Source organism: Bubalus kerabau, chromosome 1 (assembly GCF_029407905.1).
Source record: "Bubalus kerabau isolate K-KA32 ecotype Philippines breed swamp buffalo chromosome 1, PCC_UOA_SB_1v2, whole genome shotgun sequence".
In the NCBI taxonomy this organism is placed as follows: domain Eukaryota; kingdom Metazoa; phylum Chordata; class Mammalia; order Artiodactyla; family Bovidae; genus Bubalus; species Bubalus kerabau.
Genome location: NC_073624.1, coordinates 78,152,486 through 78,169,725, shown reverse-complemented (window position 1 = coordinate 78,169,725; position 17,240 = coordinate 78,152,486). Strand labels below are relative to the sequence as shown.

The following is a 17,240-nucleotide window of genomic DNA, read 5'->3' as shown; positions in this document are numbered from 1 at the left end:
CTAGTGATAAAGGGGAAAGAGGGGAAGGAGGGCTCAAGGAGAGGTGTGAACACTATTATGGTGGCCAGGGGGGTAGAATTTTGTATGACTTGATTCTGTTCTGTCAGTGTAATGTGAGCCCAGGTTGTCTCCTGAAAGCAGAGGATGGAAGGCTAGTAGCTGGTGTGCTTGCTGGAACTTTGGAAAGAGAGAAGTAAACAGTGACAGTCATTTTGGAGAGTGGGGATATCAGCACAGAAAGTTTGCAGAGAAGTGACCACCAATCGGTGTTAAGGGCCCATTTGAGATTTGTGGTTATGAATTTAACCACACTGAAAGGAATGGCAGTCTGGTGGCTAGGAATCCATGCTTTCACTGTTCAGGGTGGAGATTCAATACCTGCTTGGGGGAACTAATATCCCAAAGCTGTGCAGTTCCACAAATTTTTTTTTTTTTAATTGAGATCTGTGAATAAACCTATGGATTTTTCTCTAGCAATATCCTTCTGTTTGGATACAGGTGAGAATGTTGGAAATACTAAGTGTCAGCTCATTTTTTCCCAAGTACATACATATGTATTTCTTCAGAGACACTAAATGGCTCTAAACAAAACAGACAAGGTATGAATTGCAAAGCTTTTAATGAAAATTTTGTATTTTTTACAGCATGCATAATTTCATATCTGTGGTTAATTAGTTATTTCAATACTTATCTGCCTCTGAATTTGGTCATAATGCATGAATCTATGCTAATAAAATTAAGGAAAAGAAACAGCTCATCTAATCCCTCTTTATATTCCTTCATGATCAGCAAGGCACATAAATGATCTTGCTTTAATTAAGAACTGAATGTACTGGAGACATATTTGATAATTAAGAGTTTAGATAAATATTCACCAGTATTAGCAAACTGAAAAATATTGTAAGCCTAATATCAAACAATTAACACATTAGATAAACATTAGGCTTCTTAGAAGAAAGACCACATGCTCCTGCTTCTGTAAAAATGTTATTTGTTTGAAACAATGGTGGTATAAACTTTCATTCAACTATCACTTTCTTAATATGAAAAAGAGATAAAATGAGCTGAAGAATGATAACTCCACAGTTACAGGGTGCAACCCTCAATGTAACTGCTGACGTCATGGTCTCGACAATGACTTTTCCATGCCACCCTGTGGAGAAAGATGAAACAAATGGTAATAAGACTAAAACATAGCTTCATTGTAATGTACATATTTCAGATCCTTTGGGAGAACAAAATAGTTCATCAATACATGAAATACAAGCTATAGACAAATCCAAGTATTGTTATTTGCCAACTGGAGATATGTATACCAAGGACTTCACATCTCCACCAGCCTTCACTAGAGCACAGAATGCTGAACACAAATGGTGAGTCCTGTGTTATTCACAACACAACTGCAGAGTGCATTCCACATTTACTTAATTCCAAAAATAATTTCAAGATATGACAAGGTAGAGTGTGTAGAGTCTTAAAAACTCTAGAATCTCCTAAAATAAATTGAAGAGTAAAAGAATAAGATTCTGAGTCAGTTAAAGTAAAGTGTTCATATGTAGTACATTGTTCAGCATTAATTTAAAGCTGCAAATTTTCAGTTCTCAGTAGTATACGTTGTTCTTTGGAAATATTCCTTCACTTCTCTCATAAGAGTAGGGTAAAACAGCTCTCACCTGGGACTTCCCTGGCGGTCCAGTTGTTAAGACTTTGCCCCTCCAAAATTGTGGACAAGGTTCAACTCTTGGTGGGGGAGAGGGAAGCTAAAACTTCGGGTGCCCTGAGGTGCTACCAAAAAACCCCCAGTTCTCCCCACCGTCTTATTTTTTTGGCCACACCTGATGTCATTGGTTTCCTGTCCAGCACCCCCTGCCTTAGAAGCACAAAGTCTTATCAACTGGACCACCAGGAAAGCCCCCAGCTCTCCTTTTTAATGCTTAACACAAACCATAGTCTGTAATAGAAATTAACACAGTGTTGTAGGTCCACTATACTTCAAACACAAACAAACATACAAACTCATAGAAAAAGAAGTCAGATACGTGGTTACCAGAGGAGCAGGTTGTGGTTGAGATGAGGGGTGGCGAACTGGATGAAGGCAACTAAAGGTACTACAAACTTCTAGGTATAAAAATACTAGGAATGTAATGTACAATGTGATAAATACAGTCAACACCGCTATATGTATGAAATAAGAAATATATGAAAATTCATATAAATGAATTTAATGAATTCATTTATATGAATATACATATTCATACATAAAATTCATATATATATGAAAACTGTTAAGAGAGTACAGCCTAAGACTTTTCATCACACACACATATTTTTTTCTTCAATTTCTTTATTTTTGTAACCATATGACATAACGGTTGTTCACTAAACTGACTGTGATAATAATTTCATGATGTATGTAAGTCAAACTCTTATACCGTACACCTTAAACTTCTACAGCGCTGTGTGTCAATTACATCTCAATGGAATTGGAAGCAGAAAAAAAAAAAACAAAAAACAACGTACCATGCTGTAATGCCTTGCTCACTGACGATCTGCTTTGCACAGGCTACAGCTTTAGCGATGTCATTTTCCATTAATTCTGAAAAGCAGATGGTGAGAAATGAAAACAACATTCCTAGAGATTTCATTTTAAGTTTAGTTTCAGCAGGCTTTATTTTCTTAAGCTAAGAAAAATACAACTAAAATTATTTTTTTAGTCCATGTTGTGAATATTGGGGAAAACCTTGTCTTCATTCTATCCTATTTGGCATGAAATTAAAGCATTTCGTTTCTCATTTACCAAAGTCATTGGGAGTTCTGGATTTATTAATTAATGTGATAAAAGATTCACTTTTTACTGCGCTGTGCTTAGTCGCTCATTCATGCCCAGCGCTTTGCGACCCCATGGACTGTAGCCCATCAGGCTTCTCTCTCCATGGTGATTCTCCAGGCAAGAATACTGCAGTGGGTTGCCATACAACCACTATGGATTGAACCCAGGTCACCTGTATTGTGAGCAGATTCTTTACCATCTGAGCCACCAGGGAAGGCCAAGAATACTGGAGTGAGTAGCCTATCCCTTCTCCAGGAGAACTTCCCGACCCAGGAATTGAACCAGGGTCTCCTGAATTGTAGGTGGATTCTTTACCAGCTGAGCTACTGAAACAAAACAAAAACAACCAAGGGGAAATGGGTCCAGCATTTTTTGGCTCAGCAATTCTATTACTGGAAGTTTATTCTAAAGAAATAATAAGAGATGTACACACCCGAAGATGTGTGTACAGATGTTTCATATCAATTAATAACAGGGGAAAATATAGCCTAAGTGCTTATCAATGAGATTTGGATTGATAAATTATAGAACATTTATTTAGTGGAATTTATTCATCTTGAAATATAATAAAGATTGGTACTTGTTGATAAAATAATTTTGTGTAATAAACAGCATATTATAAAGCAGTAAGTTTAGTATAATTTCATTTCTGCTGACATTCATTGCTTACATGCTTGTATGTGGGTACAAATATGCATAATATAGTTTTACATTCATGTATGTGAATGATGTATCTTCTGAAAGATGTAGATACCAAAACTTACCAGTTATCACAAATCTCTGGATAGTGAGAATTTTTATTCAGTGAGCACAGATTATTATATAATGCAAAATGCTTTTTAGAGTAAATTAACATGATACAAAAGAATATTCTTAGACTAATTTCTCTATTATGAATTTTAATATATAAAAAATTAACAATATAAATTTGTATCAGGTCACCAATATTTTATGCACTAAACATTGTATGTCATCTCTATTTTAAAAGAAACTCAATAGAAAATTTATTTCAGCCCAGTTAAACAAATCTGTAAATTAACTTATCACAATGACAGTATTTAAATAAGAACTGTATTTTTTGGAAATCCAAGCTCAAGAACTTAGAGTTTCAAACTCACTTTAAACCACTCAGCCAACACACACACACACACACACACACACACACATATATATATATATATACAGTTTATATACATAGAAGAAGTAAATATTACAAAATGTGAATAATTGTTAAAGTTCAGTTCAGTTCAGTACATGATGACCATATTGATGGTTGATATAGTCATGTTTCGAATTTTCTATATATTTAAAACATATCATCATAAAAAGTAAAAACAATTTTTTAAAAGGAACCATAGGTATTCCTCCTCTTTGGTTAACTAGTAATCCTTTGTTTTCCAATAAAGGAGGGTATATTAAATAAACGCACACACACACAACCTAATTATCCCTGCTGCTGCTGCTAAGTCGCTTCAGTCATGTCCGACTCTGTGCGACCCCATAGACTGCAGCCCACTAGGCTCCTCTGTCCCTGGGATTCTCCAGGCAAGAATACTGGAGTGGGGTGCCATTGCCTTCTCCGTAATTATCCCTAAATTTTCCCAAACAAGATAAGAGGAATGGCATTGTTCTTTACAAAGCATCAACAAGTTCAGTTATACTAAAGTGCTACGTCATTCAAGAAACTCTTGTATGTTAGCAAACAGCCAACTTTCATGATGAGAGAAAGTGTTAATCGCTGAGTTGTGTTAGACTCTTTGCGACAACATGGACTGTAGCCAGCCAAGCTCCTCTGTCCCCCAATTCTCCCCGAACAGGGGTCTCCCTCACTGTAAGCAGATTTTTCACCATCTGAGCCACCAGGGAAGCCTTCAAGACATTTTCATTTGTACTGAATCTCTGTTCTTATAGGTATAATCAGATGGGGGCTGAGCCATCACTCAACATCATCTTGTCTTACCGCTGCAGGATACATGACAGCCGTCAACTGCGTTAGGGGTTTTGCCATCATTACACCACCATTTGCTGTTGATCTGAAATATCCCATAATCAGTGCTTTCACTGCTAGGATTGTAGTTTGTAGCTTTTGTGTTATAACTGCTTTCCCATTTGGTCAAACACAACCCTGAAAAAAAAATGTATTTTTAGTTGAAAAACCACATGACATGACTTACACTTCATAGCCCAATCAGTTCTATTTAATTCTACTTTATTAACAATTTACTTTATAAGTACAAAGATGTACTTACTTGTGAAATATTTTAACACTTTTGTGTTAAGAATTCTCTTAAGAGAATTCTTTTATTAGCAAATCATTTGGTAATACTAATGAAACAAGATAATAAACTTTTAAAAATATTAAAATAGCTCTTGCCCTTCACACATCCCTAAGTTAATACTGAGCCTAGAATAGAAAAACCAACAGATTGGTTGAGTGGGTTTGGTCATTAGCAGCAGATGCACACACTAAAGGAAAAATATGTTATTAGGAAAAATAAGGATTTTCTGGGAGAGAGAAAATTTCTTATGACCCTGAAGGTGAACTGGGGTACCAAATTAGAATTCAGACAGTAAGAATCACAGAATAGGAAAGACTGTCCTCCATCCATCCATCTAGCCATTTGCTCATTCACTCAAAAATAGTTATGGAGGGAAATGTCTGAATTCAATATGAAAAAATACAGTGATGACATTGACAAATATAGACTAAAATACAGAGGAACTTTTCCTAAGGCCATTTCTTGAATTCTGTGGAAGAAAATGAAAAATAATCAACTGGGGTGAGCACAATAAAATGTCATTTCTTGCTGTATTTTAAGGATCCTTATTATAGAAATGAATCAAGGGAAATAGGTTCCTACTGTCACTGTTTTGAGAGTTTAATGTAATTTTAAAAAAACCTTGCTGTTAAAAGCCCAATATTGGTAGGGGAATTAAAAATGAGAAAAATATTGCCTTACTCAGGTTAGAAGAACCCAACTTCCAAACTGGAAATAGCTAGAGTCAAACACCATGGGCTTGACAGACATATCCGAGGTGCTGAAATACATTTTATCATCACCCTACATGTGCCAGCTGGCATATTTAGTGGGACTAGAATGGCCCTCTTGTGCCACAGTCCTTCACCTGGTACATCTGATTCTAAAGGAGCAAGTTGATGTTTTTAACCATGGTAAGTGTACAAACCCTCCAACAAAGAATTGCCCATTCACTCAAAGTCCCTTGCTCATTATTCATCCTCTGTTAGTTCCACACCTGGTTAACTGTTTGGAAGGAGAAAGAAGAGTTAACTTACAGTTCGCCAGGCTGACTCCCTTATAGCCGTCCAGTCCAAGTTTCTTCAGCGTTCTGGCAAGCTCACATCTCTCAAAGACCTTGCCTTGGACAGCAACAGAAAGGAAGAGAAACCCCAGAATAATGAGAGCCTTCATGTTGACTGAGAAGTCAAATGTCCAGACTGACCAGGGTGAGCCAGACTTGCTATTTAACATCTTTTCACTCCCCTCTTATCTCACTGGTTTGGTGGCTCCACCCTCTGAAACACGTGGAAAACAGAAACAGTTTATTGGTCCACTGACTAAAACATTTTTCTTCTTATGTTTGAAGAGAGATATTCTGATACCCTAAGAATTAATCTGAAGAAAATAAGGAAGTGAGATTACTTAAAGACATTAAGAAAGAAAGAACAGGGTTCAGCACTATTGCCAAAAGAGGAAATTCCTCCTATTTTATTATGAAGTTGAGCAAGTATTCAGAAAAAAAAAAAAAAAAAAACCTGAATGAACATTTTTCTCAACTGAAAATGAGCTCCCATCTTTGATTAACATTCATTTACAATAAGTTGTTTTATGTGACTTCAGTATGTTGTCTTCATTTTTTTCACTTAATTTATTTTATATACACTTTCCACAAAGAACATGACACACTCCTGTTGTTCTGACTGGTGTATTGCACAGCACTATGTTGCTCAGCCAGCTTCCTATACTTACTCTTTTGGTGTCTATTATAAATTCCTAATTTATAAGTCAATGTCATAGTATGATAAATAAGCCTCCGGTGAACAACATTCCTAACTCCATCTGACAATGCCTTACTTCACATTTCCATGTTAGAACACAGTGTCATTGTAAAGTGAGAAAACAGGATGGTAAAATCCATAGAAGGATAACAGAATATGCCATTCCAAAATCTTCCCCTTTGGCACAAGGATTATTTTGAGCTGAAGAAGCAGATCCTGAACAAGTTTTCTGCCCTCCCCCTATCATCCTGAAAGCAGAACATAAATTTGTGTAGATATTAATCACCAAAACCCCAGATACTTACCAGCCCCAAAACAGCACCTGAGGATTCTGTAAAACAACGATTTTGACTAGCTACTATCGCCTATCATTTTTAATGTATTTATCATCCTAAAATTTGGCACCTTTGTAAGCCCAGTACTCTTTTCCTCTGTCTAGTTGCTCCTCTAAATGTTTACTGTTCTTTGGTAAAGATAATCTGTTAATTCCAAATTCCAGCCACTCTTTGATTTACTCATCCTGGCCTTTCTCACAAGTACACACAAAATGTACATGTTAATATACTTGTTTCCTTTTCTCTTGTTAAACTGTCTTTTGTTACACATGTTGTCTCCTGTACAGTTTCTAGTGATGAGGATGGGACAGTGAAAGGCCAGAACACTCTGCTGTTCATGGAGACTATAGTCGAGATATGGTTTAATTGACAACAGACCAGTAGAATTCTTACCATGTCAGTCTCCTAGCTGTCTGTCTAGACTGCATAGACAAAAAAGGAGGATAATAATTTCTTCTTGTCCCTTCCCTTCCAAATGCACACTGGCAGGAGAAAAAAAAAATTTGAAAATAGATTTTAAATTGTGACTCTGGTTTTGGTAATCAACACCTATGGTTATTGATTCTTAGCCTCCCGGAAAGAGTCATATTTTCGTTTGTCTCTGCCATTTGTCATGAGCATGAAAAACCATGAGAATCTCCATTTGTTTTATTTTATATCCTGAGAACTTGGCTTTGTCACCAGTGAGAATACTCCCTCTGGTTTCTGCCACTTTAGAGGTGCAGGTTGTCTGTCAGCTTGCATCAGCAGCTAGCCAGCCAGCTGGGAGCCTACAACACGAACTGACAGGCAACATTCTCTTTATTCAACCATGTGAACACTCAGGGGAGTCTGCTTTAATAAGGAGTCTCAGTTCATGAGGGGCCTCTATGAACAGGCTCTACCTTTGTTGCCTGATTTGTGAAGGGAAGACTCTCATCCCAGTACCACCTTTCTGGTATCAGAGGTGAGGAGATGAGTGACTTAAGGTGTCTCACTTTGTGAGAGATAGAGGTTTCATTGCCACCTGAGACATGGAAGGCTTTTGTTTCCTTAGGCTTTCTCTGGGGAGGCTCTGCATTTGAGAGGGCCACATTTCTTAGGGACACCCCTTGTGTTCATGTGTGTGTTTAGTCGCTCAGTCGTGTTTGACTTCACAACTCCATGTACTGTAGCCCACCTGGCTCCTCTGTCCATGGGGATTCTCCAGGCAAGAATACTGGAGTGGGTTGTCATGCCCTCCTCCAGGGGATCTTCCCAACCCAGGGATCAAACCCAGGTCTTCCCCATTGCTGGTGGATTCTTTACTGTCTGAACCATGAGGGAAGACCAAAAATATTGGAATGAGTAGTCTATCCTTTCTCCAGGGGAACTTCCTGACCCAGGGATCAAACCGGGGTCTCCTGCATTGGAGGCAGATTCTTTACCAACTGAGCTACCCAGGAAGCCCCTGTGTCCATGAGTAGGCCCTAATATTGGTTTTAAGCCATAAAAAGACTCACTGGTTTGGAGTCACAGTTGAAAGAGGTGTATTGAAGATTTGAACTTTTACACCTTAAAAGGGTTTTTGAGAGAGCTTGCATTTTGAACAAAGGTCCTATTGGTACCTATGGGAAGATGAGATTGAAAAGAAAAAAAGAAAGAAAGAAAAGATAGCTATAGAAGAATACCTTGGTTAGTGTAAGAAAAAACAAAATAAAACATTTTGTTAACAAGATTAGGAGGGTAAGTTCAGAAAATAAACATTAAGAGCTGCTGACGTCATTCAAGCAGTTGTGATGTTTACATAAATATTGATAGCCACAAATAGCTTTGACAAAGGTTCAGAAAATGCACAGAAAGTCTGGATTTATTGTCTATTACTCTGTAAGCTAACCCCACCATATCCAGACCTTCTTGTATTTTGGGGCTGCCCTATAAAAAACTTAAAAATTTTTAAATATCATTGAACTATTTTATCCTACTGCTAGTGGAAAGAAAAATGTTATAGTAATTAATTATCTTAGAGTTCTGATAATAAGCAAATATGCCCCTAAATTCCTTCTCTGATAAACTTTACAGTTCTTTCTCAGTACTTTGGAAATATTGACCTTACCATATCTTTGAAATGTAAGCATCCAAAGAGATAAGTGTTGCTTAAAGCAAACTTGGGACTGGAAAAATGATAACCGAGAGGGATTTTAAAAACACTTTATTTGATATTTCCATAAGCTCCCTTACTCCAGATTTTGCCAAAAGCCTCTGTAAGATTATCTTTTAAAGACAAGTAAAAATCTAAAAGTCTTATCCACAAATATTGGTAAATACTTCAGCCATTGTAGTGGGTAGACTTAACTTGTTCCACGTGGCAGAAACCTATTTACATCCAACTATTCTTTTATAGGGGCTTCCCAGATGGCACTAGTGGTAATGAGCCTGCCTGCCAATAGTAGGAGACATAAAAGATGCGGGTTGGATCTCTGGGTCAGGAAGATACTCTGAGACGGTTGTGGCCACCCACTCCAGTATTCTTGCCTGGAGAATCTCATAGGCAGAGAAGCCTGGAGGGCTGCAGTCCACAGGGTTGCAAAGAGTTGGGCACAACCGAGCAACTGAGCTACACGTGCACTTGCTATGTGACTATGATGTTTAAATGAAAGCTATAAGATGTGTCTTTGCATTCATCTATATGTTTACATATATCTATGTATGTATGCTATGTGTGTGTGATATTTTTGTCCCTCTGGATAGTTTTCCTAAAAACTCGTGAAAGAGCTCTATTTAATTGGTTTAAAGAAAATAGAAGCAATTTTTACATTAAGACCAGTCACTTGATTTCCCTGTTGGTTCAGTGGCTAAGATTCTATGCTCCCCTTTCTGGGGGCCTGGGTTCAGTCCCTGGTCTAGATCCCACATATGCAAATAAAGATCCCGCATGTCACAACTAAGACCTGATGCAGGCAAATAAATAAATTTTTTTAATAAAATAAATTAAGCCTTGTCAAATATATTTATGTTATCTCCACTAGATGCTTGAGATGATAAAATTATAAATTCAGTCTAAGAACTAACTTTACAATAAAAATTATTTATTTAATGTATACCAATATGCTAAGGATAAAAAACCATGTGTAAATTTTAAGGTTCTTTGCTTCTGTGACTTTTGATACTTGCCTGGTTTTTCAATAAGAAAAATAAACTGATGGCTAATTTTTAATATCTCATGAAATTTTCATGGCAACTCAAGCATAATTTTTAAGAACACACAAATTAAATGGATATAAGTGGGAGAAAAGTTTATAAATGAATGTTGCAACCATCATTATATTTTATAAAATATGTCTACTTAGACAGTTTCCAAAATCTTTTTGTAACATTAACTTTAAATGAGGTACCTTCATTGAATATGTAAATCATTTCCAAAAAAGAGAAAATACTGAAATATTAATTGCTAAACATGTTTATCTGCTTTTGACTTCTTAGAGAAACAAAAGATATTTGGATCTGTTAATAAAATGTTCTTTTGTCTATTTGAAAAAAAAATGTACTTTAAAAAGGCATATGTCTCCAAAAATTACAAAATGATGTATTCCTGGGAATTCCTTGGCTGACTAGTGGTTAGGAATTTGTGCATTCACTGCCAGGGCCCAAGTTCAATCCTTAGTTGCGAAACTAAGGTCCCACAAGCCACGCAGCTTGGCCAAAAAATAAATAAATAAAAATTTAAAAGAGCAAATAAGATAGAATATATGGGTTCTAGGAGACAGAATTCTAATACAGGAGAGAGGAGAAGGTAAATTATTGAGATGAAGGGAGACGTGTCCCTGTGAACTCCCTGGGGAAAAACTTAAAAGATGATCTGGAATGTGAGAACCTATTGAAAGAAGTTTGACTATTTTGGGTAATGAATTAATACATCAATCACTGACTAATTCAAAATTGGGGAAAGAGTATAACAGGTTTTATATTGTCATCCTGCTTATTTAATTTATATGCAGACTATATCATGCAAAATGCCAGGCTGGATGAATCATAAGTTAGAATCAAGAATGCTGAGAGAAATATCAACAACCTCAGATATGCAGATGATACCACTCTAATGGCAGAAAGTGAAGAGGAACTAAAGAGCCTCTTGATGAGGGTGAAAGAGGAGAGTGAAAAAGCTGGCTTAAAATTATACATTCAAAAAACTAAGATCATGGCATCCAGTGTCATCACTTTATGGCCAGTAGAATGGGAAACAATGGAAATAGCGACAGGTTTTATTTTCTTCGGCTCCAAAATTACTGTGGACAGTGACTGCAGCCATGAAATTAAAAGACTGCTTACTTGAAATCAAGAGATTAGCAACTTAAAACAAGCATGTATAACTATAGACTCCTAAACAAAATTCTCATGATTGCCACAAAATAAAAATTTATAATAGATACACATACAAAAAGGAACTTAAAAATGAAACTGAAGATAGCCATCACATCACAAGAGAAGAGAAGAAAAGAAGAATAAAGAAAAAACATTACAAAACCAAATCCAAAACAATTAACAAAATGGCCATAAGACAGACATATCCATTTTTACCTTAAATGCAAATGGACTAAATGCCCCAACCAAATGACAAAGACTAACCAAATGAATAAAAAAATAAGACCCATATATTTGCTGCTTACAAGAGACTCACTTCAAATCAAGAGACTCATACAGTCTGAAAGTGAGGTGATGGTAAAAGGTATTCCATGCACATGGAAATCGAAAGAAAGTCGGTTACAATACTTATATTAGACAAAATAAACTTTAAAATAAACACTGTTATAAGAGACAAAGAAGGACACTAACTACATAATGATGAAAAACTCAACCCAAGAAGATTGGCAACAATTTTAAGTATACATACATCCAACATAGGAGCACATCAATATATAAGACATAAAACGATGTTGTTGTCAAGAGAAAAAAAAAAAAAAGATGCTTGTTCCCTGAAAGGAAGGAATTACAAACCTAGACAGCATATTAAAAAGCAGAGACATCACTTTGCTGACAAAGGTCCATATAGTCAAAACTATGGCTTTTCCAATAGACGTGTACGGATGTGAGCATGGAACATAAAGAAGGCTGAGTGCTGAACAATTGATGCTTTCAAATTGTGCTGGAGAAGTCACTTGAGAGTCCCTTGAACTGCAAGAAGTTTAAAGCAGTCAATCATAAAGGAAGTCAATCCTGATGTTCATTTGAAGGACTAATGCTGAAATTGAAGCTCCAATACTTTGGCCACCTAATGCAAAGAGCCAACTCATTAGAGAAGACCCTGATGCTGGGAAAGATTGAAGGCAAAAGGAGGAGGTGGCAGAGGACAAGACGGTTGGATAGTATTATCACTGAATGGAATTGATCTGAGAAAACTCTGGGAGATAGTGAAGGACAGAGGAGACTGGCATGCTGTAGTCCATGGGGTCACAAAGAATTGGACATGACTTAATGACTGAACAACAACAATGACATAATTCAAGCAAGGGTCTTAAACATAGGTATTATGTCCATTTTACAAATTTAAAAATCTGTGTCCCAGAAAGAAAATTCATCTGCCCAAAGACATACAGATAGGGAGTGGGAGAGCTGGGATTTAGATTCAGGTCAGTTCCCTGGCCTTTTCAGTTTACCACATTACTTTGAAGTTGAAGTGAAAGGGAAGGAATTCTATTGCAACACAATTCTCACCCCTTAACACACTGTAATTTCTTTATCTACCACGTGTCTGATTTTAGTTACTGATATAGTTGTGCAAAACCATTTTATGTATTTATTTTTGAAGTGTGATTTTTCTTTAAGAGATTGATCTAATGCCAGGAATGCCATGGAACAATTAGAGACTATTTAAACATTAGTTCTTAATGTGTGTACAACTGATAATTGTGGAAAGCTTTGGATATCTTTGTGTATACTTTCTTTGTACAATTATTTCTGTTATCTTTAAATTTCCATGGTCAATTCAATTAGAACTTTGGCTTGATCTCACTCTCCTTTTCACATTATGAACAAATATTTCCCTTCCTACATAAGGCAGATTAAAATATCCTTTCTTAATTTACATAACAGTTGGGCATTCATCACTGAGAAATTATTTTTTAAACACATCATGAAGCATAATCTTGTTTAAAAAGTGATGGAAATTTTTCCATTTTAGTTTTTTTTTTTTTTCAGACGAGTATTTAGATTTCTCTATTAAGTTTGAAAATAGCCTGGCAAATCATGCAAAAATTAAAATGGACTTATTATACAACCCAGCAATCCACTCTTGGGTATTTACCCCAGAGAAATGTCTTCTTTCCTCATGAGAAATTCTATGTAAGTATATTCATAGCAACTTTATTCTTAAATAGCCAATAACTGTGAACTATCCAAATTTCCTTGAACAAACGAATGGTTTAACAAACTGGTGTGTCCAAACCATGGTTGACTACCCAGTGATAATAAAGAAACAAACTATTAAACCATGCAACATCCTGGAGGGACATCAAGAAAATTATACTGAATTTAAAAAAAACAGATTTCAAAAGGATACACACTGGAAGATTCCACTTATTTAACATTCATGAAATAACAATAAAAGAGACTGAGAATAGAGAAACAGTTATAGGGGTTAGGGATGGGAGGGAGTAGAGAGTTATGACTATAAAGTAGTGGAAGAGAGAAGTCTTGGGCTGATGTGTATGATCAAGTATCTTGATTGTAATTATCCAAGACTCCACATGTGATAAAGCACCATAAAGCCACACACACACACATACACACACCCACAAATAAGTACGTGTATGAGTGGTGAATTTAAATAAGCCTTCTAGATTATATCAATGTCAGTTTTTTACTTTGGTACTGTACTACAGTTGTGCAAAATGTTAACAGTGGAAGAGGCTGGAGGGAGCGTGCATAGGATTCTTCTGTACATTGTTTGTAACTTCTATGAATTTATAATTATTTCAAAATAAGAATGTTTTAAGGCGGCTGCGACCAGCGCGCTAAGCGCAGGCGAGAGGAGCCACCCCACGTCCGAGGTCAGTGGCAGAAGCCCGGAGGACCCCATGCCTGAAGGGCGGCAGCCAAGAGGAGTTACCCCACGCCCGAGGTCAGGGGCAGCAGCCGAGAGTACCAGACTGCAACGGCGCAGGAACCGCCGAGAGGAGCTACCCTGCGTCCGAGGTCAGGGGGGGCGGCCGAGAGGAGATACCCAGCATCCAGGGTCAGGGGCGGTGATGAGAGGAGTTACCCCGCGTCGGAGGTCAGGGGCCGCAGGCGGGAGGAGCTACCCCACGCCCCCACGCCCCCACGCCCTAGGCCAGGGGCTGCCGCAGGGAGGAGCAATCCACGCCCGAGGCCAGGGCAGTGGCTGTGGCCGGGAGGACCAACCGCACATCTAAGGATCCATGGCTGCGCGGGCGCAGGAGGACCTAGAGGAGCTATCCCACTTGAAGGTCAGGAAGAGCAGCGGTGAGGAGATACCCCTTGTCCGAGGTAAGGAGCAATGGCTGCGCTTTGCTGGAGCAGCCGTGAAGAGATATCCCACGCTCAAGGTAAGAGAAACCCAAGTAAGACGGTAGGTGTTGCAAGAGGGCATCAGAGGGCAAACGCACTGAAACCATACTCACAGAAAACTAGTCAATCTAATCACACTAGGACCACAGCCTTGTCTAACTCGTTGAAACTAATCCATGCCCGTGGGGCAACCCAAGATGGGCGGGTCATGGTGGAGAGATCTGACAGAATGTGGTCCACTGGAGAAGGAAATGGCAAACCTCTTCAGTATTCTTGCCTTGAGAACCCCATGAACAGTATGAAAAGGCAAAATGATAAGATACTGAAAGAGAAACTCCCCAGGTCAGTAGGTGCCCAATATGCTACTGGAGATCAGTGGAGAAATAACTCCAGAAAGAATAAAGGGATGGAGCCAAAGCAAAAACAATACCCAGCTGTGGATGTGACTGGTGATAGAAGCAAGGTCCGATGCTGTAAAGAGCAATATTGCATAGGAACCTGGAATGTCAGGTCCATGAATCAAGGCAAACTGGAAGTGGTCAAACAAGAGATGGCAAGAGTGAATGTCGACATTCTAGGAATCAGCGAACTGAAATGGACTGGAATGGGTGAATTTAACTCAGATGACCATTATATCTACTACTGCGGGCAGGAATCCCTCAGAAGGAATGGAGTGGCCATCATGGTCAGCAAAAGAGTCTGAAATGCAGTACTTGGATGCAATCTCAAAAACGACAGAATGATCTCTGTTCATTTCCAAGGCAAACCATTCAATATCACAGTAATCCAAGTCTATGCCCCAACCAGTAACGCTGAAGAAGCTGAAGTTGAACGGTTCTATGAAGACCTACAAGACCTTTTAGAACTAACACCCAAAAAAGATGTCCTTTTCATTCTAGGGGACTGGAATGCAAAAGTAGGAAGTCAAGAAACAACTGGAGTAACAGGCAAATTTGGCCTTGGAATACGGAATGAAGCAGGGCAAAGACTAATAGAGTTTTGCCAAGAAAATGCACTGGTCATAACAAACACCGTCTTCCAACAACACAAGAGAAGACTCTATACATGGACATCACCAGATGGTCAACACCGAAATCAGATTGATTATATTCTTTGCAGCCAAAGATGGAGAAGCTCTATACAGTCAGCAAAAACAAGACCAGGAGCTGACTGTGGCTCACCCATGAACTCCTTATTGCCAAATTCAGACTCAAATTGAAGAAAGTAGGGAAAATCACTAGACCATTCAGGTATGACCTAAATCAAATCCCTTATGATTATACAGTGGAAGTGAGAAATAGATTTAAGGGCCTAGATCTGATAGATAGAGTGCCTGATGAACTATGGAATGAGGTTCGTGACATTGTACAGGAGAAAGGGATCAAGACCATCCCCATGGAAAAGAAAAGCAAAAAAAATAAAATGGGTGTCTGGGGAGGCCTTACAAATAGCTGTGAAAAGAAGAGAAGTGAAAAACAAAGGAGAAGAGGAAAGATATCAACATCTGAATGCAGAGTTCCAAAGAATAGCAAGAAGAGATAAGAAAGCCTTCTTCAGCGATCAATGCAAAGAAATAGAGGAAAACAACAGAATGGGAAAGACTAGAGATCTCTTCAAGAAAATCAGAGATACCAAAGGAACATTTCATGCAACGATGGGCTCGATAAAGGACAGAAATGGTATGGACCTAACAGAAGCAGAAGATATTAAGAAGAGATGGCAAGAATACACAGAAGAACTGTACAAAAAAGAGCTTCACAACCCAGATAATCACGATGGTGTGATCACTCACCTAGAGCCAGACATCCTAGAATGTGAAGTCAAGTGGGCCTTAGAAAGCATCACTATGAACAAAGCTAGTGGAGGTGATAGAATTCCAGTTGAGCTATTCCAAATCCTGAAAGACGATGCTGTGAAAGTGCTGCACTCAATATGCCAGCAAATTTGGAAAACTCAGCAGTGGCCACAGGACTGGAAAAGGTCAGTTTTCATTCCAATCCCAAAGAAAGGCAATGCCAAAGAATGCTCAAACTACCACACAATTGCACTCATCTCACACGCTAGTAAAGTAATGCTTAAAATTCTCCAAGCCAGGCTTCAGCAATATGTGAACCGTGAACTTGAACTGATGTTCAAGCTGGTTTTAGAAAAGGCAGAGGAACCAGAGATCAAATTGCCAACATCCGTTGGATCATGGAAAAAGCAAGAGAGTACCAGAAAAACATCTATTTCTGCTTTATTGACTATGCCAAAGCCTTCGACTGTGTGGATCACAATAAACTGTGGAAAATTCTGAAAGAGATGGGAATACCAGACCACCTGATCTGCCTCTTGAGAAATTTGTATGCAGGTCAGGAAGCAACAGTTAGAACTGGACATGGAACAACAGACTGGTTCCAAATAGGAAAAGGAGTTCGTCAAGGCTGTGTATTGTCACCGTTTATTTAACTTATATGCAGAGTACATCACGAGAAACGCTGGACTGGAAGAAACACAAGCTGAAATCAAGATTGCCAGGAGAAATATCAATAACCTCAGATATGCCGATGACACCACCCTTATGGCAGAAAGTGAA

At 38.1% G+C, this 17,240-nt stretch overlaps 1 protein-coding gene and 1 long non-coding RNA gene across 2 annotated transcripts in view; one reads left to right on the top strand and one right to left on the bottom strand.

Moving 5' to 3' along the window:
• Positions 1 to 548: 548 nt before the first annotated feature.
• Positions 549 to 6,554, bottom strand: LOC129651576 (lysozyme C-1-like). Its single transcript, XM_055580244.1, has 4 exons — positions 6,126 to 6,554; positions 4,791 to 4,955; positions 2,521 to 2,596; positions 549 to 1,153 (listed from the first exon to the last, which is right to left on the bottom strand). Exons 1-4 carry the CDS (start codon positions 6,319 to 6,321, stop codon positions 1,087 to 1,089), a joined length of 504 nt encoding a protein of 167 aa, XP_055436219.1. The 5' UTR covers positions 6,322 to 6,554; the 3' UTR covers positions 549 to 1,086.
• A 7,491-nt stretch (positions 6,555 to 14,045) lies between these two features.
• The window catches only part of LOC129651616 (uncharacterized), a 51,293-nt gene continuing 48,098 nt past the window's right edge, over positions 14,046 to 17,240 (top strand). Inside the window, exon 1 of the long non-coding RNA XR_008714248.1 lies at positions 14,046 to 14,644. This is a non-coding gene — a long non-coding RNA (uncharacterized LOC129651616). The remainder of the gene's footprint in view (positions 14,645 to 17,240) is intronic.

Excerpts from the sequence above, each read along its gene's own strand:
- LOC129651576 (XM_055580244.1), bottom strand. The coding sequence starts at position 6,321 with ATGTTAAATAGCAAGTCTGGCTCACCCTGGTCAGTCTGGACATTTGAC. Across the intron at positions 4,956-6,125 it reads GGGAGTCAGCCTGGCGAACT|GGTTGTGTTTGACCAAATGG; the intron begins GTAAGTTAACTC and ends TTTTTTTTTCAG. Across the intron at positions 1,154-2,520 it reads GAGCAAGGCATTACAGCATG|GGTGGCATGGAAAAGTCATT; the intron begins GTACGTTGTTTT and ends CTTTCTCCACAG.